The 25,088-nt window shown below is 33.7% G+C and overlaps 1 protein-coding gene across 3 annotated transcripts in view; it reads left to right on the top strand.

The window, feature by feature from the left end:
* LOC139499494 (MAM and LDL-receptor class A domain-containing protein 1-like) overlaps positions 1–25,088 on the top strand; it is a 56,819-nt gene that overhangs the window by 17,988 nt on the left and 13,743 nt on the right. For 2 of the 3 annotated variants that reach the window (XM_071288194.1, XM_071288195.1), the window contains exons 10-24: positions 194–320; positions 1,100–1,216; positions 3,113–3,222; positions 3,571–3,686; positions 11,570–11,724; positions 12,946–13,059; positions 13,629–13,720; positions 14,803–14,935; positions 16,661–16,836; positions 18,220–18,301; positions 18,773–18,832; positions 19,315–19,403; positions 20,404–20,533; positions 23,578–23,753; positions 24,947–25,031. In XM_071288194.1, coding sequence (XP_071144295.1) covers positions 194–320; positions 1,100–1,216; positions 3,113–3,222; positions 3,571–3,686; positions 11,570–11,724; positions 12,946–13,059; positions 13,629–13,720; positions 14,803–14,935; positions 16,661–16,836; positions 18,220–18,301; positions 18,773–18,832; positions 19,315–19,403; positions 20,404–20,533; positions 23,578–23,753; positions 24,947–25,031 — 1,762 coding nt within the window. The remainder of the gene's footprint in view (positions 1–193; positions 321–1,099; positions 1,217–3,112; positions 3,223–3,570; positions 3,687–11,569; positions 11,725–12,945; positions 13,060–13,628; positions 13,721–14,802; positions 14,936–16,660; positions 16,837–18,219; positions 18,302–18,772; positions 18,833–19,314; positions 19,404–20,403; positions 20,534–23,577; positions 23,754–24,946; positions 25,032–25,088) is intronic. The other variant, XM_071288196.1, reaches the window with a different exon arrangement.

The following is a 25,088-nucleotide window of genomic DNA, read 5'->3' as shown; positions in this document are numbered from 1 at the left end:
GAAAGGTGCAACTAGTGAAGCAGGGACTGCTGAACCTTCTAAAGAAGCTGAGTGCACTCCTATCTTTTGTTTAAGTTTGTACGGGGTCATTTTTTACTTTATGTGTAGTTTTGTGTGCAGTATTGCTGTATACGTATACTGATTTGGAATGAAATTTCTGGTACAGGACTATTTAGCTCACTTTTAATTGAAGGCTTTTTCCACGAATGGCAAACAAACTATCAAGTTTAAAGACCAACGATTAGAGTTTTTGGCCGATTCAGCTGATGGTTTAGAATTCTATGATATACAGGATGTTACTGATGCATATAAATGTACAGGTAATGGCAGAATTTAAAAAGAACAATATGTCTAATCTTGAGGAAATCTATTCAATAATTAGAAAGACACATTCGACTACTTACTGTAATGTCATGCTTTACAAATATTCTCTTCTTTTTTACCGAAACGTTTTGGAATTGGACGTTACCAAAACAACAAAAAATCATGCTGCAATAATTTTTGATATAATATAAAAAATATAACTGAAAAATTGATTCAAAAGATATCAAATTTTGTTTTGTATTTAAACATTGAGAAATCAGAAAAGATTTGCAAAATATTTAAATTTCATGTCTGATTTCTCAAATGGATAAAAGATTTTAGCATCATGCATACATCAAATTAAAATACCAAAAGCTTCGCTTGGTGCACCTTATGTCAGATGTTAAAGCTGGTTTATTGGATGATAGACAGACATTTAGTACCCATTTACATGAAAAGTCACTGATATATCCTTCTGAAGATGATGTCGTGTTGATCTGGCTTCCAAGTTAACATATAAAGAATATTATAAATTCTGATGTTATCGTTTTTGTAATTCATTTGAAGAAAATAAAGTAAAGTACTCGTAAATGCTTATTTGTGTTTTTCTTAAAATTCAAATTCAGTTGCTTTCAAATTTGGTGAAACGAGCAAACAAACTACTTAAACGTTACGGAATGTCGAATGATAGATTAGCATACATGCCAACAATTGCAATCGAAACAAAGGTGTGTTTATTAGTGATTTGATAAACAAAAACATAATTGATATATATGTTATAATAAATTATATTCAGATCACTGCACTAACAGACCTAACTGTAAGAATGGAGGCTTCGTCAACTTCCAGTGTACATGTACTTGCCCAGAACACTTGACTGGTGTTTCCTGTGAACAAACGGTCTCAAATAGTCGTGAGTACGATTACAAATATATTCAGTTAACTCCAATTAGTAATACTGAATACATTAAATGCTTTAAATAATGAAATAAAGAATATAATAAATTTGTATTTAGATGGAATCAGAATAGTTTATTTTTTAACCGTTTGTTTGAACTTTAGTAGCTTTAGTTTGAACTTTAGTAGCTTTAGTAATATATCGATGATAAAGACTGGGGGAATCGTATGAAAGCTAAACGTCGAATGGTATTTGAATATGCACTATTATATAAATAACACATAGATGAGAGGGTGATAGAGCAGATTATTATCCCGAGAAAACATTGTCAACGGCGGCAACATCACTATAAAAACAAACAAATATGTAACAAAGAAGCACAAAAAGGCATATATCAAATCTAACAACCTCATTTATTGCTTTTTTATCATCTGCAGAATATAAACTAAAAGTTTCCCTTGCCCTTCGTGCAGCTTGTTTATATGAATTTTGCGAATTTCTTCTAAAGAAAGGTAAAAAAAACACAAAAAGGCGTATAGAAAAAGCACATTAGCAAAAATGAGAGACAAGAATACAAAAATTATCATAGAACATTAACACAATGGCGAGATGTATAAGTACAGAGCCACGTACAGAAACACAAAATGTTATATAGACAAAGCACATTTAGCGCATCTATCCCATCGAATTGGAGATAAAGGATACTACAGATACAGTTAAGTCGGCTTCATATCTTGACTTACATATAGAAATTGACAATGAGGGTCGGTTGAAAACAAAACTTTACGACAAAAGAGATGATTTCAGCTTTCCAATTGTGAACTTTCCATTTTTAAGTAGCAACATTCCAGCAGCACCTCCATACGGGATATATATCTCCCAATTGATACGATATTCCCGTGCTTGCATTTCCTATCATGATTTTCTTGATAGAGGGTTACTGCTCACAAGGAAGCTATTAAACCAAGAGTTCCAAATGGTGAAGTTGAAATCATCCCTTCGTAAATTTTACGGACGCCATCACGAGTTGGTTGACCGTTATGGAATAACCGTTTCACAAATGATATCGGATATGTTCCTTACGTCGTAACTACAATCTCCTTCCCTTTCATGAATGTGACCTACCGAATTAGACTATTTACCGGATTTGTAATCACATAAGCAACACGACGGGTGCCACATCTGGAGCAGGATCTGCTTACCCTTCCGGAACACCTGAGATCACCCCTAGTTTTGGTGGGGTTCGTGTTGTTTATTCTTTAGTTTTCTATGTTGTGTCATGTGTACTATTGTTTTTCTGTTTGTCTTTTTATTTTTAGCCATGGCGTTGTCAGTTTGTTTTAGATTTATGAGTTTGACTGTCCCTTTGGTATCTTTCGTCCCTCTTTTACAAAGATAATAGATAAGACTACAAAAATTATAGAACAATATTAAATATTCAGAAATCATTCCGACGTTTTTTATTATTGCTAAAAATGCAAGAGGTTATAATTTAAAATTGCATTTCTTATATCAAGTACACAGGAGTTTTCAAAATATCCTTGAAAGTTAAAATCGCATTTATAATAGTCTTTAATGAGAAAAATTAATTCAAGATGGGAAATGTATATTCTGTATGCAGGTGAAATTGTTGTATTGGTATATTGCTTCTAAAGTGGGGGTAATTGATAATTTCAAAATTAAACTCATCTCGTTTTTCCTAGATTCTGGTTCTGAGATGATCGTGTATGTCAAATTCGAGGTATAAGTCTATAATGAGGTAGAGCAAGTCGTGTCTGTTGTTTCTTTGGTTTCTTTAAAATAAATTAATGGAACCCAATCAAAAACGTTCGGATTGTTAAAAAAAATATCATAAATATATTTGAAAGTTAAATTAAATAACCTGGCTTCTTTGATCTTCCTGTTGTATAGAAACGTGTGGTGGTGTTATCAACCTTGGTGTAGGAGAGGAACGATTCATTAAATCACCAAATTATCCAGCTAACTACCCAACAGGACTAGAATGTACCTGGTTAATTAAGGTAAGAATTGTCATATGATGAAATCACTAGACGTTATTTACAACCAAACATAGAACTGGTGTTCCTATAAGTAGTGTTTAAATACAAAACATCCTATTTTCTACATAAAACGTGTACGGACCATATAAACTAAGAGAAAGGATCCATATTTGCCACTTTTGTCAGTTTTATCTTTGAAAGATAAAGAGTACCATTTAAATTGTTTGATTTCAAACAGGTATATGCCTGTACTCCATTTGATATATTTACAACTAAGTATTATCAAGGAAGTTCCTTTAAAACATAATCCTTTGATTTAAAATAACCCTTGAAGCTTTCCAGATTGTGTTTATTTTACATTACTTTCAGGGAACTGCTAATAGTATAGTTCGAGCTTCAGTTCAGTACATGGATATATCTGCTGATGCTGCTTGCAATCATTGGTTGGAGTATAGATATAATTTAATAGGACAGAAAGGTCCAAAGTGAGTATTCAACACTGAATTTAATTCCTTAAATATTGATTTTTATTTAGTAAATATTGATTTTGTTGTCAGTGCATTTGATGACTATTTACAGATATGTACCTTCTCGGTACTACAAACTGTCGATTCTCATAGTTTGGCATTGAACAAGATCATGTTTTTATCTGACTGTAAATGACGTCTTTACTCTAAATCCACTTGATGCTGGATGTGTACTGATGGGTTTTTGAGTCTTAGATACATGATTTTCTTCATTAGTTGGTATTTGCTTTGAACTAGTTGTCAGTAACCGCGAGTACTCTCAGAAAAGTTCTTATTGTCTTTTTGTTTTGGGAATGTATAAGTACTCGTCCACGTCCACTTTGTGAATTCCAGTTTGTATCAATCTGTCGAGTTAAGTCAAGGCAACAGAAGTATACCGCTGTTCGAAATTCATAAATTGATTGAGAAACACAACACTAAAATGTAACACACACAGAAACGAACTTTGATATACAAGATATAACAGTGGCCATTTTCCTGATTTGGTTGAGGGCATTTTAAGAAAAATTGGTGGGTTGAACCTGGTTTATGGCAATGTTTAATATAACCATTGGACTACAGTACAAATAAATACAAGAACATTAAACCTTATTCAACTGATGTTTATAGTGTGTTATTATGTTGTACTACACCCCTGCTCTCACATGTTTAACCACGATGAATTTGTTTTTTGCCTGTCCCAAGCCAGGAACATGTAGTTCAGTGGTTGTCGTTAATTCTTGTCTGTCATATTTGTTTTTCGTAATCTGGTTCGTTATAAAAAAGGCCGTTAGTTTTCTCAATTGAATGATTTAATATTTTTCATGTGTCGGCCTTTTTAAATCGACCATATGGTATGGGTTTTTCTCATTGTTGAAGGCCGAACGTTTGCCTATACATTTTGTAATTGCTTAAATCCACTTAATTTTAATTTTGGATAGTTGTCTTATTGGCAATCATACACATCTCATTATTTTGTTGGTTTGAGTATGAGTATATTTTATTTGGACACAAAATTCGAAAGTGAGTATTGTTCATTGCAGTAAAGGTATAGTTTATTTAGACATAAAAGTCCAAAGCGAGTATTGTTGGTTTGAGTATAGATATGATTTATTGTGACAGGGAGGTCCAAATTGAGTATTGTTGGTTTGAGTATAGATATGATTTATTGAGACAGGAAGGTCCAAATTGAGTATTGTTGGTTTGAGTATAGATATGATTTATTGTGACAGGGAGGTCCAAATTGAGTATTGTTGGTTGGAGTATAGATATGATTTCTTGGGACAGGAAGGTCCAAATTTAGTATTGTTGATTGGAGTAAAGATATAATTCATAAGGACAAAAAGGCTCGAGTTTTGTTGGTTGTAGTATAGATATGTTTATTTGGACAGAACGATCCTAAGTGGGTATTGCTAGTTGGAGTAAACATTTAATTTATTGGGATAGAAAGGCCCAAAGTGAGTATTGAGAATAGAAGTATAGGCGTTTTTGATTGGGACAGAACGGTCAAAAAGTGCCTATTGTCAGTTGGAATAAATATATCATTCATTAGGACAGAAAACCCTTATACCCTAGTCCCACTAGGCCACGATCGCACTACGATCTGTGAAAAAAATGCAAATTTTGATGATCGTAGTGCGATCGTGGAGATCGCAGTAAGGTCGTATCACGGTCGTGGTGAGGTCTTCAAGATCGTGAAGAGCGTGGCCAACTTTGAACATGTTCAAAACAGTCGTGGTGCGGTCGTGGCGAAATCAGGTCGTAGTAGAAGCGTAGTGAGAGCGCACTAAGATCGTAGTAAGATCGCAAAGGTCGCTGTACAATCGTAGCGAGAGCGTAGCGAAAGCGTGATTCTATTCGGAGAGACTGCGCTACGATCGCACAGCGACGTTATCACGACCTCACTACGACCATCACGTTTTCACTGCGACCCAACTACGCTTCCACTACGACTATACCACGCTGTTCAAGACCATAGTACGATTCTAGCACGCCCTGGCCGTCCTCATCACGCTCTTCTTACGACCTGACTACGTTCACACTACGACCATCATTCTCATTGTCATTTTCACATAAAATATATAAAAAAAAGCTCCCTAGATTTTGTTTGTTTGAATGTAATTATCCATTGCTCTAACGGCTCAACCATGCTTCTCGTTTTTATATAGATTAGACCGTTGGTTTTCCCGTTTAAATGGTTTAACACTAGTAATATTTTGGGTCCTTTATAACGTGCTGATTGATGTGAGCCAAGGCTCCGTGTTGAAGGCCGTACCTTGGCCTATAATGGTTTACTTTTATAAATTGTTACTTGGATGGAGAGTTGTCTCATTGGCACTCATACCACATCTTCCTATATATATTGATACATCTATGTCATCTCTGCTATCGTTCACTAAAATATCGTCATTGAGCTTCATGGACCAGCAATAGGTTGTAATTTATGTTGGATTGGTCGGTCCGACATCTCTGCTTGATCAGGATTCGTTACTTTGCTCCCCCCTGCCTCTACATCAACTCCTACCACTATGCCCACGTGTTCTGGTAGATTTTGGTGGCATGACTGTATTGTTTCCGAGAAATCTACGATTTAATCAGAAAAAGAAGGAATTGAACTGTATTGATATGGATCACGATGTTGACGTTATTGCTGAGAAAGTAGTAAGATCGCGCTATGAACGTAGTATAATCGTGGTAAGAACGTGTAATAATCGCAGTAAGATCGTGTTGCAATCGGATAACTCGTGGTATGGTCGTAGTGAGAGCGTGAAGAGCGTAGAAAGATCTTGATAAGCGTAGTGAGGTCGCAGAATAAGCGCGGTGAGAACGTGGTATAATCGTAGCGGGATCTTTGTAGAAGCGTAGAGAGGACGTAGTAGCATCGTGAAAGCAACGAAAATTTACATTTTCATGCCGCTCATACCGCGATCTCACCACGATCTAAATTTATTTTAGATCGCGGTGAGCGTGGTGCGATCGTGGTCTAGTGGGACTGGGGCTTAAGTGATTTTATTAGATTATTTCTAATCCGAGTTTATTATTTTGTACCACATTTCGATCTCTTCGATTTGTCTTAAAAAATGTCTCTGTTATTGTCAAAATATGTCAATTGTATTCGATGTCTGTATAGTGGGCTTGTTAGCTTATATTCATGATTATTTGATAAACGTTAAGTGCTCATCTGTTAAGCCTCGTTCACACCTTAACGGATAGCTCAAACGGATGCCTTATGCCTCGATCACACCTTACCGGAGAGCTCGAACGGACGCTTAACGGATAACTTTTTTTCAATCCGTTCATGTCCGTTAGACGTCCGTTCTTATCCGTTAGACGTCCGTCCATATACGTTGTATGTCCGTTAAGCGTACGTTTTATCCGTCGACGTCCGTTCAGTCCGGTGGAAAATTTTGAGCATGTTCAAAACATTGAACGGACGTCCAACGGATAACATGTCCGTTGAACGTCCGTTGGGCGTCCGTTTTGTACGGTACTCGTCCGTTTCGTTTCCGTTTTGTATCCGTTACGTGTCCGTTATACATCCATTTGAGGTCTGGAAGATAAATTCACCAACGGACTTCTACCGGACGTTTAACGGATAAAACGGATGTTGAACGGATGAGAAACGGACTTCTACCGGACATATAACGGATAAAACAGATGATGAACGGATCTGGATCTGCCAATTGAAAATTTCGCGTCAGAAATGCCAATTATTGGTATGTCAGATTTCTTGCGGTTCATGAATTCTTATTATTCATAGTCGATCTTAGAGTATGGGCACGTCTTCACTATCAAGCAGCTCTTTTTTAGGCCAGACACTGCCCTTTGGCAGCTTTTGAAGAACAATCGAGAACCAGTTACACAAAACTATTTTCAATATTTATGCGATTTACATGTATTATTATTGTCGCCTTTGATTTTTCCGTATATCTTGTTTATCCGTTTTATCCGGTACGCTTCCGTTAAGTGTCCGTTTTATGCGTTACTCGTCCGTTGGATGTACGTTCGACATCCGTTCTGTCCGGTACGTGTCCGTTTCTCGTACGTTGCATATCCGGTGTATGTCCGTTACGCATCCGTTACACGTCCTTTTTATTCGGTCAGTACTTCAACGGACTCCCAACGGATAACAATTTTGTCAACGGACAACTTTTATTTTCGTCCGTTAGGCGTCCGTTCGTGCTATCCGGTAAGGTGTGACCAAGGCTTAACGGATAACTTGTTTTAATCCGTTCTGTACTCGTCTGTTTCGTTTCCGTTTCGCATCCGTTACGTGTCCGTTAATAATCCGTTGGAGGTCTGGTAGATAAATTCACCAACGGACTTCTAACGGACATTTAACGGATAAAACGGATGTTGAACGAATGTGAAACGGACTTCTACCGGACGTATACCGGGCATGTTTTCTTATTATTCATATTCGATCTCAGAGTAAGGGCACGTCTTCACAATCAAGCAGCTCTTATTTAGGCAAGACACTGCCCTTTGGCGGCATTTTTAAGAACGTACCAAAACCAGTTACACAGAAAAAATTTGAGTATTTATGCGATTTTACATGTATTAATGTTGTCGCCTTTAATTTTTCCGTATATGTTGTTCATCCGTTTTATCCGGTACGCTTCCGTTAGGTGTCCGTTTTATGCGGGACTCGTCCGTTGGATGTACGTTCTGTCCGGTACGTTTCCATTTCTCGGACGTTGCACATCCACTGTGTCACGTGTATGTCCGTTATGCATTCGTTACGCGTCCGTTTAGATTGGTCAGTACATCAACGGACTCCAAACGGAAAACAATTTTGTCAGCGGACAACTTTTATTTTCATCCATTAGGCGTCCGTCCGTGCTATCCGGTAAGGTGTGACCGAGGCTGTAGCAATAAAAGACCATCTATTATGGTTTCTCTAACATTGATCATTATCTATAAATTAGTAAAGCATAAGTATTTTACTAGAAATTTGAAGATTATTAATGCGGTACGCTTTTTCTGTAAAGAATATATAAACATATTTCATAACTTTAAATTTTTCGAAGAACTACGGATTTTCTTATCCCAGAATTGATCACCTGAGCCGTATTTGGCACAACTTTTTAGAATTTTGGATCTTCAATGATCTTCAACTTTATACTTGTTAGGCTTTATGACTGTTTTAATATAAGCGTCACTGGTGAGTCTTATACAGACGAAACGCGCGTCTGGCGTATTAAATCATAATCCTGGTACCTTTGATAACTATCATAAATAAAGGCAACAGTAGCATACCACTGTTCAAACTCATAAATAGATAGAAAAAAACAAATCCGGGTTACCTAAACTGAAAGAAACGCATAAAGTATAAGGAAGAACAACGACACAACATTAAAAATATACTACACACAGGAACGAGCTAAGCATTAGACAAAATCTGACGAGAATAAAGAATATAACATCGTAACTCAATACATAAATTTGGGATAGAAAAGTTCCATGACATGTCTTATAACTCAAATATATGAGAAAACAAACGACTCAAAAGAAACACAACGTTAAAATGTTACACTCATAGAAACGAACTATAATATAACAATGGCCATATTCCTGACTTGGTACAGGACTTTTTTTAAGGAAAAAATGGTGGATTGAACCTGGTTTTGGGGCATGCCAATCCCTCTGCTTTAATGGCAATGTTAAAAATAACATTAAAATGACAACACAACATTACAGGACTACAATACAAATACATATGAGAACATATTGGACAAAGAAACACAAATAATAGCTCACAAAAGGCACCAGGTTTAAAGTTTAATACGCCAGAAGTGCGTTTTGTCCACACAAGACATACTATTGACACCCAGATACAAAAGTTCGAAAGCCAAAAAAAGTTGAACAGCACTGAGGAAAGGTTCAAAAAAGATGTGTCAAATACGGCTAGGGTTTTCTGCTTGGGATAAGAACAGACTTATTATTTAGAATAATTTATACTTTTGCAAACAGTAAATTTCATACAATGACTATATAAAAGATACACATGATAAAACTGAAGTATTAACTAATTACACAAAAAAACGGAGAAAAAAACGGAAACATTACATAAACCAAAATTATCCAACAAAAAAATAGACACACCCGAGTTAGTCAAGGTCTCAACGCAAGAAGTGACGTCACATTTGAAATTGTAAAAAAGGACAAAAAATGACGTCACATTTGAATTTCTAAAACAGCACACAAAAATGACGTCACATTTGAATGACTTAAACTATTTATCAAAAATAAGATAGAATTAGGATTGATTTAAGATTATATTTGTACTAAATACTGATATTACATTTCATAACAATGAAAATTGGAATACTTATTAATATCAAACTGAGGTAGCAATTAGACAATTAAATATGTTCTATGTTCAGTTTATTCTGAATCAAACTGCAAGCATAATACATCGTACACATTACGTTGAACCAAATCAAATCTAGAAAATGAAGGCGGTGATTAAAAAATAAAATTACAAAGATACTGAACTTAGAGGAAAATCAATTCGGAAAGTCCATAATCACATGGTAAAATCAAATAACAAAACGCATCGAATAAGTTCTTTACCATAACACATGCATATAACAGATAAGACGTCAAGACATTTGACAAAATCCGATGAGAATTACAATATAAAATCAAAACTAAATACATGAATTTGGGATAGAAAAGTATCGTAACACGTCTTATAGCAATGCGAATTCACCCTCAGCAAAACAGTCACAATCGGGAATAAATCACGTTCGGTAATTAAAAGATTAGACGAAGTAATGCCAAACAATCAAACATGTGGTAAAAATGTCCTCAGCTAGTTTGGACAAAGAAACATCGTATGAATCAACCAATTCGTGATTGTGTCCTTAAAATTGACGGAGTGTCAATTTTAATCTGTCCATCTTATAAATTTGTTGGAGCAGTTTCTGCGTAAGGAGCACACTCCTGTGTATGAAGTCAGTATAGTGTGAACTATATATATAACATTTAGGTATATATATATTTATACAGGTAACGATTAGTTTCTTCAGATTTGGCATAATGTTAGGCAGTTCTTCATATTAAATGTTCCGAAAACTTTTAATTGATTTTTTCTCCCTACACTACAGTCATTATTAAATCTAAATTCTTGAGCCTCTAGTGGATAAAAAAGGCAAAGTCATGGCTAAAAAAAAAAAAAAATAATTATACAAAAGACACAACATAGAAAGCTAAAGACTAAGCAACACGAACCCCACCAAAAACTGAAAGTTGCGTCTGGTTTTCTGATTAATTAGCATTGTATATTAAATGACTGTTATTTTGCTGCCTTGATATGTCTTTTACATCAATTTTGTTTTATATATGATCATCGGTCATCGATGCACTGTTGAATACAGTTAAATGTCATAAAGATTTAATTTTTTGTGATATCTGTCAGATATTGATCTAACAGCTTATATAACAGATCTGTTATCATCAACGAAGCAAGGAGACATTTCAATGTGCTGTAGGATTGTTACTCTTGGGTATTTGTTCTGTAGAGAATATATTTATGTATTTAGAAATTGTTGTGAATTCATAAGCATGAAAAAAAAAGTCAAGTCACACAAATACTGAACTCCGAGGAAAATTCAAAGCGGAAAGTCCCTGATCAAATGGCAAAATCAGCAGCTCAAACATATCAAACGAATGGATAATAACTTCATATTTCTGACTGGATACAGGCATTTCCTTATGCATTTGTTTATGCAGAAAAGGCCTGTTGTTGTTTTTGTTATACACAAAATTTATAAAGGCCAATATGTCAAAGTAGCAGTTTTCAAATCTAAAGTGTTGCACCACATTTTTTTTCATCATTGATTATTTGTTTACTACAGGAAATGTGGTACACACTTTGTTGCCGATGAAGAGATATGGGACAGTACACCAGATGAGTTGAGCAATGCTATGATGATTATATTTGACAGTAACACATTCTCAACAAAACCGGCTGCAACAGGATTCTCCATTAAAGTTCAATCGATTGGAAAAGGTTTGTAATTACCTTAAAAAAAAGATTTTTTATATATCTCTACAGAGCCGTTTCGATTTTAGGCTTTGTGTGTCGATAGTCGATGAAGGTTTACTTAACGGCTGCTTAATAAATTATTTATTAAACACATTTCGTTGTTATTGGAAATAATGTTTTGAGAATGTTATTAATTTTTCAAGCATCTTATCAACTGGTTTTTATTAAAACGTAACCTCACAAAAATATCGATCTTTGAGGAACATTTAACATTGGGTTTCGTTATTATAAACTATTGATCATCAAATTATAAAATTTAAGGATTTGTTTATCACATGAAGATTGTAGTTAAAATTTATTGAAAAAGTAAAGATTTTCTTATCCCAGGCATAGATTTCCTTAGCCGTATTTGGTACAACGTTTTGGAATTTTGGATTCTCAATTCCTCTTCAACTTTGTACTTGTTTGACTTTATAAATATTTTGATATGAGCGTCACTGATGAGTCTTATGTAGACGAAACGTGCGCCTGGCGTACTTAATTACAATCCTGATACCTTTGATAATTTTTTATTGGCAACATTCCCTTTTTAATTAGTATCCTTCAGCTTTGTTTTTGATTGTCCCTCAGTATTCCTAAAAGGACGGATGAATAGAAACAGTACGCATACCGCTCACACCGTTATAAAGCATAATAGAGTAGTTAACTTGAATCAAGGTCAATTTACTAGTTTAGATTTTAAAGCTACATGGATCGAATCAAAGCGTAAAATTTGTAATAGCGGATCGCCAAGCAGAATATATTAACACGAAATTAAAACAGTACGTCTAGGGAAAGGTAAATTGTATATCTACAGATTGTAAAGTTTTTGAACTAGGACATTGTTGTTTAACATAAATAATATTGCTTAGTGTTTCTTTTAAACTGAGCAGATACGATCGCAGTCACATGTGTTTGTCCTTTAACTATTTCTTATATGCATGTCGACTGGTATATCAAATATTGTATTGCCTTCAGTAGAAACTTGTCAAAATTGCCCATGGAAATTGATTTACCGATAATTTTTCTATCGACCATCATATGTTTTTTTTTATCTATTCAGTTTCACTTTTACAGTTCAATTACATGTTTTACTAGTTGTTCAATCTAAAATGGGACTTTTTTATTTATGAACAGATGTGTAAAAAAGATACGATTTAGTTGTTTCCTTTATATACATTAAAAGTTTACTATTAATTTTCTTAGGATGCGTCCATAGCCCTTGTGTATATGGAAAGTGCAATAGTCCTCAGGGTACCCATGGCTATACATGTACATGTAACCAAGGTATATCAGGGACAAACTGTGATGTGCTTACTAGTGAGTATATTAACAATACATGTGACTTACACACACACATGTGACCAAGGTATATCAGGGGAAAACTGTGATGTTCTAGCTAATGAGTATGTTATATTACATGAGGATTCATGTTCCAACTCACTTAAAGAGTGGTATACTGCCAAAAACATTGTCCCGCTACTATAAGTAGATATAGGAAGATGTGGAATGAATCCAGTTTGTTTGGTCTATTTGTTCTTCAGTATTTGATTTGTATATTACACAGGTGATGTGTTAAACAATTATTAAAAACTGTGTATGGATTGTTTAAGGTCGTATTGAACCTACGAAACGAAAGGCGGAAGATATATATAAAACTTTTAGATATCATCAGTCGAGATCAAGAGATAACGCCAAAGACAAAATGTCGAACAAATAAAAAGGCCACTACACATAACACTAACGACTGAGCAACACGAATCTGGTCTTGAATATACATGCTTAAAAAAATGGCCAATACAACATTAACTTTACCATTAGAATGAATAATAATCTGTGATGTCATGAAATGACAACGCTATTTGTAACAATACCAATTGGAATTGTAGCTTCTTCGGTAATCGAGTGTTCGTTTGAATATGGAGAAAGATGCATTTTTGAGAATGAGGCGAATCATCAGCTGAATTGGGAATTTATAAATGTAAGTAAAGATCACTTTACCCTCTCAGAATCAAAAGTCGTATATATAAAATTTCAAAACCCATTTTTATCACATTGTTAGAGCTGCAGGTGGTATTGTAATATAGCTACAAATAAATGGAATATTCACAATTTGGAAGCTCAACTCATCCTTTTGTTCTGTTCTGTTCTCAACAGACCCTCAGTGTCAATATCTATATTTAAGTTAAGAACTGAGAAAAGCATAACTATATTTGATATTTCCAATTAGATGTTGGAGATGCGTTCAACATGGTTACCTAACTTTGAAAATGTTTTCTAAGAGGATATCGCCTATATTGGTAAACGTGGTGTTACTATTAGACACTAAAAGTAGAGCAGCGATTTTGGATTTTTAAAACAATGTCCTTTAAACGTTACAAATGTGTTGTCAATGTCAGTTAGAGAGAATTGCTTGTTTAAAGCAGAGTGTTGTTTTTACGTAGTGTATCCTGTTTACTCTGAAATATTTGCTGGTTTGTATTATTGTACAGACACATTTAATAAAATGAAAATTGGGAAAAGTAAAATCACAAAAATACTGAACTCAGAGGAAAATCCAATCGGAATGTCCCTATTCCCATGGCAAAATCAAATGACGAAACACATCAAAAACGAATTGACAAGAACTGTCATATTCCTGACTTCGCACAGGCATTTTCAAATTAAGAAAATAGTGGATTAAACCTGGGTCTTTAGCGCTTAACCTCTCACTTTGATGACAGTCTCATCAAATTCCGTTATATTTACAATGATGCGTGAACTAAACTGACATAATAGATAAAATAGTCAAAATATTGGTACAGCCGTCATCATCTTGTAACAATTTTAAAAGGAACAATTTAACAGAACACAAAAACATCTATCTACAAACACATTCATTGATTCGCGTGTCTGACGTCAGAAAATTATATACGTCACATATATTTCGGAATGAACCGGAGACCGTCAAACAAGAAATCAATTTGAATAGATATTCATATTACGAAAATTCCATAAATGCACTGTTTTGAATCAAAATTATAACCTGTTTTGAATTTTTTTACATTTGGTTCTGTTCAACAGAAAAAGACACCATCAAGCGGAACGGGACCTGATAGTGCTCACAGAGGATACCAGTATGTTTATATTGAGGCGTCAGGATCAAACAAACAGAATGGTGATAAAGCTGTGATGTCAACTAATCTACAATTACCTAGTAAGATTAGAAAAAAAACAGTTCTTTTAATGGTACCAAACACCGTGACTAAAATTAATTTGGCTCGTTTTCTTTTTATAAAAAGAACTTACTTTAAACCGTCAACAAAAGTATAAGAAAACAACTTCCATTACACACTTAAAACAAAATCGTTGGATATTTAGCAGTTTGAAATTCACTTATTTTGATCAATGAGCCGCTTAATATTTCCTTTTTCTGAAAACACGATTAAAACGTTCATGTAACTTTTACAGAGTTTTCTTCCTATAGTGTTATGAACCTCATTAACTTTCTCTTACAAGGAAGCTGCCAGAAGGTCACACTCATGTTTGGCGAACAATTCGAAAATAAAAATAGTATACACTTCTGATTTTCTTAAAGGTAATGGATTCGACATCTTCCTGCATTTAGACGCTTCTAGTATAATTATACAACACTATTTAACCTGCATAACTTGAATACTTATACTGATTGCTTAAAACCTTCATTAGATTCGTCAATAGATATGAATATTTGGTTTCTAAGTTAAGTACCTGTAGAAATGGGTATTTCAAATGAGATAGCACATCTTTGTTTTACGGAGATTTTGTTCAATTTACCCAGTTAACTTATTGATCCTTTACATAAAAACTTTGTCTGTGTAACATTATTGTTTTTTCTTCATTTTCTATACACAAATAGGCCGTTATTTTTCTGCTTTGAACTGTTTTACTTTTTGTTATTTTGGGGCCCTTTGGAGCTGACTCTGCGGTTTAACTTTGAACGGAGACCTATACTTATTAATCTTTGTGTTATTTGGTCTTTTTTATACAGTTGTCTCATTTGCAATCATACCACATTTTATTTGTTATCAAACAGCGAAATTGACGCCATACTCTAATAGAAACTAATTATTATAAGCAAATGTAAGGTTTATGACTTGGGACAGGCACTCAAACGCTACGAGTTACACATGTTTTGCAACATCTCAACTCTTCCACTGTACCTTTTGTCAATGGGTATGGAAAAAATACAACACAACGCACAGTTAAACACAATTTTAACGATTTGGAAAAAGTAAAATCACAAAAATACTTAACTATATAGAAGAACATCCTTTATCATATTGTTAAATCAAACGTTCAAACACAACACACGAATGGAAAGAAACAGTCGTATTCTTGATTTCGTTAACTTTATATCTTGCTTTACAATATGGGTGTTACTCATTTTTAAAGATCGTGCAGTATCATCTGTGTTGAGCGAAAACCATAGTGCATTATGGTCTAAAAATGCCCTGAAATTACATGTATAAATTCATAAACAAAACGTGAAAATTAACAGCCCTAAAATTGTTCAAAATACTATACAGGCACAACCAGTATGTTGCATTGTCTAAACTAGTTGGTACCAAACACCCTTACCTTTACCTGAAAAAAGGGTGTAACGAAACTACTGTATGTTGATCAAAACATCTTTCATTATCAATAATGATAAACTCAAATCTAATCTTTTTCATAGTATCCATTTTATTTTTCGCTACTCTCTATGACACAAAACATTCAGTTGACATACGGTACTATTCAGTTTAATTCTCCATCTAAATCAAACACATTATAAACCATTGTCTCAAACCATAGTCTAATCAACAACACATTCTTAACCTTGCAATTATTATCAATTGATGTCTTCCATTTGGATATATTCATGCTAAGTCAAATGGTCTGATACACTTGTAATTTGTAGGTATCGATTACTGCATGACATTCTGGTATCACATGAAGGGAACTAATGTAGGTACATTAAATATATACATGGAGGGACAAAATATAGGAAAGTCTCAAATATGGAGACGATCTGGGCAGCAGGGCAATGATTGGATAAAGGGAGAAGTCGACGTACTGGATACGAATGGTCGTAAGGTCAGTAGTAGTCTTTTGACGAAGGCTTTTCTAACTCAGGAATAGATTAACTTAGCTGTATTTGGCAAAACTTTTAGGAATTTTCGGTCCTCAATGGTCTTCAACTTCGTTCTTTATTTGGCCTTTTAAACATTTTTGATTCGAGCGTCACTGGTGAGTCTTTTGTAGACGAAACGCGCGTCTGGCGTATATACAAAATTTGAATCACAGTATCTATGATGAGTTTATTTGTTTTAATTCAAAAAAACATTTCGTTCAACGTTCTATAATGGTTATTTTATACATTGATGATTCGCCTTTTTTCATTTTTATTACAATGCGAGGCCTTTAAGAAATGTTGCCGCACATTAAGGAGGTATGAGGTATTATATGTACACATTTTGAGAAGGTGATCGATTTCTCATATGGTGCCAAAAACATGAGTATTCTATCTGTTTTATCTCATGTATTCAAATTAGTTGTCAAAGGTACCAAGATTATAATTTAATACGCCAGACGCGCGTTTCTTCTACGCAACACTCATCAGTGACGCTAATATCAAAACAGTTGAAAAGCCGAAAAAGGTACAAAGTTAAAGAGCATTGAGGACCCAAAATTCCTGAAAAAGTGTGCCAAATACGGCTAAGGCAATCAACTCCTGGGATTAGTAATCCTTAGTTTTTCGAAAACTCAAAGTTTTGTAATTCATAAAAATGACCGTATAATCTATATTCATGTCAACATCGAAGTGCTTACTACTTCAAATATACTTATTTGCCTTAATTTTATGTTTTTGTTAAATATTATCCTTGCCTACGAGCATTCATATAGAGGCTCTATTTTTGAAAAATAATGTAATGAAATAAAATTAATTTTCAAATTATAAAACATAAGTATTTGCGATTTTAAACTTTTAAGTCTTAACGCAATACTATACTTTTGATTTTCATTGTCCTACAATGCAATGCAGTAACTTAATTTTAGAATTGATTAAAAAAGCAGAGCACTCGTTTTTATGTCTCACTTGTCCCGATATAGATTTTTGTTTTATATTTGAAAAAATACAAAAACATATATTGGATTAAATTCAAACTTTACATAGTTAATTGGTTAAAGTTGTTAATAAAGTCGAATATTATCTAGGAAACAAAAGTGTCGCAATTGACAACTCGACGGACGACGGACACAAAGTGATGAGAAAAGCTCACTTGGCCCTTTGGGCCAGGTGAACTAAAAAAGAGCTTCTCCTTATCTAGAAAATAGAAGTTTATACAAAAGTTCTATTTCTAAGTTTGTAAACTAACAATGTATCTTCTGCAGTAAATGATAAAGAACAAAATAAGGCAAATTGATAGTTCGAATATGTTGTGCCCGTAAACCATAATAAATTGTAATTCATTTTAGATTTCCATTGAAGCTGTTCGTGGATCTGACTTTTCAAGCGATATCGCAATCGATGATATTTCACTTACTCCAGGGAATTGCGGTAAGAATTTTACTCTTTAATCTCAAAACAAAACAAAAAATGTACGAGTAAGGGATAGCTATAGAAAGATGTGTTGTCAGTGTCAATGCGATAACTCTCCAGCCAAATAACAATTTATAAAAGTAAGCCAATATAGGTTAACGTACGGCCTTTAACACGGAGCCTTGGCTCAAACGGAACAACAAGCTATAATAGGCCCCAAAATTACTAGTGTAAAACCATCAAACGGGAAAATCAACGGTTTAGATAGTTTATATTGCCAATGATATGTAGCCGCCGAAGGACGCATCTCCTACGGATTTTACTAACCCTCTATGGTCCTTGAATGAATTGTATAAGGAATCTTTTGCTCACGGGACTTTTCCTACTACCTTTTGTAGAAAAAAAAAACAATTAAGTACTACAACATCATTAGATGACGTCACTATTTACAGAAGATGTAACGTTATAATGTTATGTTTTATAATGTAGTTACTAACACAGTTGCTCCAACTATAACCCAGCCGACTACAACTACATCTCAGCCAACAGGTATGTTTATAAATGATATTTGACTGTCTTTGTACAGCTACTGATGATCTACGTTGAGGTGAGATCTTTGAAGTTCAGATCCTTCCAAGATTGAGTCAAGCAAAACCACTGTAATGTTATTTTACCTATGAAGAACTAACATGAAAAATGTCGAGTTACTGTTTAATTAAAAGTGATTTTTTTTTTTAGTTTATATTTCAAATACGCAGATAAATATTACACTCATCTTTAAAATATACTTAATTTAATTTGAATCAATTTTTATGGAGAAAATCAGGAAAAGACGTTGTTTTCGTCACGGTCACACGACAGAATTGTGTCTATGAGCTGATAAAAAAAACTTACGGGCAATTATAAGATGTGTTACATCCAAAATTAGATTTTTGTTTTACATCAGACGATTATATAGTTTTGTTTCACATCAGGCGATTATATAGTTTTTCATTTTTCTCTATCCCGATATACTGTATTTTTTTTTGCAGGTGGCAGCCAAACATGTTCATTTGAGGTTGGTGCTTCATGTTTTCTGGTTGAAGCTACTGATGACGATTTTGATTGGACTCCTAATTCTGTAAGTCATTGCAACTCATTTTAATTATTATGAACATGTCATATTTAGCAGTTCCTTAAAGGTAGTATTTAATCTTATTAAACAGTTTGCAAATAGATTATCAATTTGAAACACTTCTTAGAATTGTTATTCTAAATAAATTCGATGTTGCATCATTAAGCATTTAACGAACACGTTAACTTTCTATGTTTTGTTATGAAAAATGTTTGTCAATTTCTTTTTGATGCCATTATGTTTTCGATTTATCGTCAACTCAATGATTTTGATTGCTTATTTGGTAGATGTCGCCTCTTTATCAAGCAACAGAATCATACAATATATTTTAGACTTATTTTGTTCGTATTTTTTCTAATATGTTGGAAGCATCATTTTGATTGTTCAGTAAATGTTCTCTTTCTTTTAGTGTTGTTTTATTTACAAGTATTTAGTTTGGATAATTCCTTGTGTTAAATAAAAAAAAAAGTAAAACTGTTCATTTAAAATTCTTTTTGTGGTATTAGTAGTAGTCATTGGTCTAGGCTATGTTTTACATATGCAAAAAGTCATAATTCCAGTTTATAGATAGCATGCAATCATGTGGTTTAGATGATTTTGTACTTAATAAACCCCTGAATCATCTTTTCTTTCATATGTAAGATCCGAACCCCGTCAAATCCAGACTGAATAAATCTGATGTTCGAAAGGTGTTCCTCTTATGCAACTGTCACAATATTTTTAAAAGCATCTACAAAGTAATAGCATCAAAAGATGGTTTAAACCATGATAGTTTTATATCCTGTGGATTCCTTTATTTTCATGGGTACCAATTTTCGTGGATTAAGGATAACTTGCATGTTCGTGGGTATTTAAATTCGTGGTTTTGTCTAGGTCTGCCTACAAACCTATAGAAAATTTGTCATTCGTTGAACAATACTTTTCTTGGTTAACCTGTATCAACGAAAACCACGAAAAATGGTATTCAACGATAAATAATGAGTCCACTGTGTATGGTTTTATTTAGGGAGGAACTCCGTCTTCTACAACAGGACCATCAAATGCCTATAGTGGTGCAATGTACAAGTACATAGAAGTATCATCCCCAGTAAGAAACAACTATGTTGCCAGATTGATGTCGTCTTCATCAATAAATGGTATATTGTTTTTATACTCTATTTCTTTGTCGAAGTAAATACAGGTACATTATAGATGCAATACAATATATGGTAATTGTGCTGTATCAGCTATCCGTGATGATTTTTATTTCAGTCAGGTTGCAACGGATTTATCAAACCAATAATTTGTATTACGTCTAATAATCGATTTCAGTCACGGTTACACAAGTATTATTATATTCTTAAAAGTACGACGTCATGTGTCTTAGCTTTCGGGATAATAGTAATGTGATATTATCTATTGGTTTTTTTTTTAAGAAATATCAATAAAAAGAGATGTAGGAATAAAAACTATTGACTCTAATGTAAAACCATAACACGAAAAATAATCTTCCATCACATCACAAGTTATAATTTGTAATCATATAATCATATAAGCAACACGACGAGTGCCACATGTGGAGCAGGATCTGCTTACCCTTCCGGAGCACCTGATTTCACCCCTAGTTTTTGGAGGGGTTCGTGTTGTTTATTCTTTAGTTTTCTATGTTGTGTCATGTGTACTATTGTTTGTCTGTTTGTCTTTTTCATTTTTCGCCATGGCGTTGTCAGGTTTTTTTTTTCGATTTATGAGTTTGACTGTCCCTCTGGTATCTTTCGCCCCTCTTTTATATGTTCCTGGATATTGACTTATCACAATAGGTCGATGCAAGTTTTTATGTCACCCGATCGACAATGTCGGGTGACATATTGATTTTCCTCTGTTTCTTTTTCTGTATTATTATTATTATACTTCCACCTAATTTTGTCCGCCCGCTTTCTCAGAGCCAAAAGTACCAATCCGAATGATGGTGCACTATAACAAGGAACCCTGACTCCCCAGAGTCTGTGCAACTTTGGAACTAAAAAATGGCTGCCATCACCATGGAAACGGAAAAATGGTGAAAAAATATAATTTTGGAGTTCCTTGAATTATTTGAGAATGGTTAAGCTTAAAATCTTTAGATTTTAATACAATGTAGGTGCCCACTATATACTGGTTTTGGATGATTTTGGCACATTTTGGAGCTGCTATGTTGCCATGGAAACTACACCAAAAATTTCAAAAATATGGAAATGCTCCAATTTTTTTGAAACTTTAGCATAACGATGAGCAACTTTGGTAGATGTGGAATTTGGCGTTGGAATTTCCAAAATGTCTGTCGTTTCCATGGAAACAATGCAAAAAGGTCAAAATGCTCCAAAAACTTCCGGGTTTGGTGAATAACTTTGGTATGCTTGAACTTAAAATCTTCAAATTTTTATGCAATATAGTTGTCCACTATATACAGGTTTTGAATGATTTTGATAATCATTGGAACTACTATGTTACCATGGATACAGGAGCAAAAATTTCAGAATGCTTCAAAATTGATGAAACTTGATATGATTGTTAACTGTCAAGTCTAGATATGACTTTTGAAGTTGGAATTTCAAAAATGGCCACGGTTGCCATGGAAACTGCAAAAATGTCAAAAATTCTCAAAATGGGTTTAACTTAATGAAATTTGATATTATTGGTAACTGACAAGATAAGATGAGACTTTTGACTTAGAAATTTTCAAAATGGCTGCCGTTGCCATGGAAACGGTATAAATGTGAAATACTTTAAAATGCTCTGAATATACTGAAAATTTACAAAAAGATGAATAGCCATGCATATTTTTGCATTTACTGTTAAACAAGTTTGAAATGGCTGCCGCTTAGTGGCAATAGGGGGAAGGGTGACATCCGCTATTGCTTGCAATGGCAATTCTAGTTATTGTTGCTATTGTTTTTTCCTCCGTTTTTTTTTTTTTTTTTGACATTGATAAGATCAGAAAAATATTCTTGATTTTTTTTAATTAAAAGTAAGGGTTCAATTGTCATCTTATAAATTACTTTCAAACATAGCTGACAATTGTTGTCTTAATATATACAATTTGACTTCCTCTTACAAAAAATATATTTGTTGTCAATGCCGATTCGTTACCATAAATTGCATTTAGAAACATTCTTCCTTGACTTATTCTGGTAATGTCTTCAATTCATTGTCAAAAATATCACTGAAATAGGAAACGTATACCAAACATTTACTGAAAATTGGGGGACAAATCGTACACAAAACAAATTCCAATCTTGGTAAATTGTTTGTTTATAATCTCAATTTCAGACTATATTGTTTTACCTAAATAAATCCAGACATAGGGTCAAAATTCAGAAGAATCGGAATGACATATGCATTAACAATCTTTTTCTCTGCCAGTTGTTACCAAACTGTATGAAATGATATATTTCCCTAATTTCAACATTTTTACCTATAATAACTATTTCGTCGCTGGGCTTCTAAAATGTTGTATATGACTTTTTGGCTAAAAATACTTTTTGACACAAATGGTCTGGGCGGGAGGAAATCTTTGATATTACCAAATAATATACAGTAAGACCAATCAAAATGTGTGAAATAAGACATATTACAAAATTGCCAATGTCAGTTGTTTGTAAAGTTTGCTTCCAAAATGTTGTATGAAAACTTGAAAATCGTTGTAGAATGGCTTTGGGAAAAAAATAATTGTACATTTCTTTATTTCTGTGAAAATAATTTAAGTTCTTTGATAATCCAGAAATGTCAACGTTTTTATTTCACTGCTATTTACAAAAATGTTCAAGTTCACATACGACATTTTGGAAGCATGCATTTTGCCAAAATTTTCGAAGCCTGTTTGTGAGAAATTTTTTTCTTGAAAAATTTGTAATATACAACATTTTAGAAGCCCAGCGACGATTTGTATTAATTTTGTCATTTTCCGTTTTTGATAATTGTCGGCTATCATATATTTAATCTAAACATTCTGTGCACTGCAATAAATCAGTAACTTGTTAAATGATTTATTTGTATTACACATAAATTGCAAATATATCTCAAATTTGCAGAATTAGACAAAAGACTAGACTAATAATTTATTGCTATTGTACAATCCGAGAAAGCGGTAAACAGAGAATCTACCATCTTCCTTATTCTAAAAGTTGTGACTATGTTAAAGATATAGTTTCTTTATTTACAGCTGGTGATCACTGCTTAACTTTTGCATATCACATGTTCGGAGCAGATACAATGGGAGATCTGAAAATTTCAACAGGAGTTTCAGCCCCTGAAAATGAACTTTTTAAACAATCTGGTAACCACGGTGATCAGTGGAACAAAGGGATGGTTGAATTTACATCTGGTGCTCAAATGAAGGTTCTCTCAATTGTTTCATTAGCAACCATACCACATGTTCTTGTTTTCATATCAGATAGACATCTGTAAACAGTTATATATTTATGTCATCAATTTCAAACTTAATATTTTTATGAGCTCATGTGCGTCTGGCATTAATATATAATTTTAATCCTGGCATCTATATATGATGAGTTTATTTGCAACCACTGGGTGCCACTGCTGGTGATGATTTATTTCCACGAGGGTATCACCAGCCCAGTAGTCCGCACTTCTGTGTTGACTTCAGTTATCATTGATATGTTCATAACTATAAATTAACTGTTAACTAAACTTTGAATTTTTTCAAAATCTAAGGCTTTTCTACCTCCGGAATAGATTACCTTAGCTGTTTTTGGCAAAACTTTTTGGAACTTTTGGTGTTCAATGCTATTCAACTTCGTACTTTATTTTGGCCTCGTAAACATTTTTTTATTCGAGCGTCACTGGTGAGTCTTTTGTAGACGAGACGCGCGTCTGGCGTAAATATAAAATTTTAATCCTGGCATCTATCTATGATGAGATTATTTGGAACTGATAAATAGAATATTAGAAGTAACTCATATGTGAATTTACATGTTTTCACATATTGAACAACAAAAAATCGTCATCAACATCAAATCATTTAAAGACCAAACCACACATACAATGTATAATACATTTTAATTTACGTGTTGGATTGGAAAAAACAGGCTAGATACAGTGCTTTAATCTATGAACCAATGGAATAAAAAAAAAACGTATTAATCCATGGCACAATATCAGTACATACACAGCAAAAATCACAAAAAAAGCTTACGTTGCTATTTTTAATCTTAAAGTCAGATTGTAACCATCAGCACTGCGCATGAAGACTCGCCTTACTATGAATAGCTGACGGTCATGTGCGTTCTTTTTTATTTGATGACTAAAATTATTTCTGTCTCCTGAAAGTGCATAGGTAAATGCAATGAAGCAGTTGTCATTAATTGTTTAACAGATATATCGTAAGATAGTCGGACTATTATTAGTAACTGATATTTTTGACAAAGATCAATGATCATTCAAAGTAGAATTCATTTTCTTTCTTTTTGTAACTTTTCTGCAATCTTCAATAACTATAAATAAAACAAGCAAGAGAAGTGTTCCGCTGCTCAAATTGGTTTCTTTAATTATATGTACGTTTCCTTTTGCAGTTATTTATAGAAGCAAACAGAGCAATTACATTTCGGGGAGATATTGCTGTCGATGATATTGAACTTAAAAAAGGAAAATGTGATGGTAATGTTTGTATATAAAATCTTATTTCTGTGCTTTAATTCAGAAACTACCTGCACA

Source organism: Mytilus edulis, chromosome 12 (genome assembly GCF_963676685.1).
Source record: "Mytilus edulis chromosome 12, xbMytEdul2.2, whole genome shotgun sequence".
Taxonomy (NCBI): Eukaryota; Metazoa; Mollusca; class Bivalvia; order Mytilida; family Mytilidae; genus Mytilus; species Mytilus edulis.
This window is presented reverse-complemented; position numbering and strand designations above follow the sequence as displayed.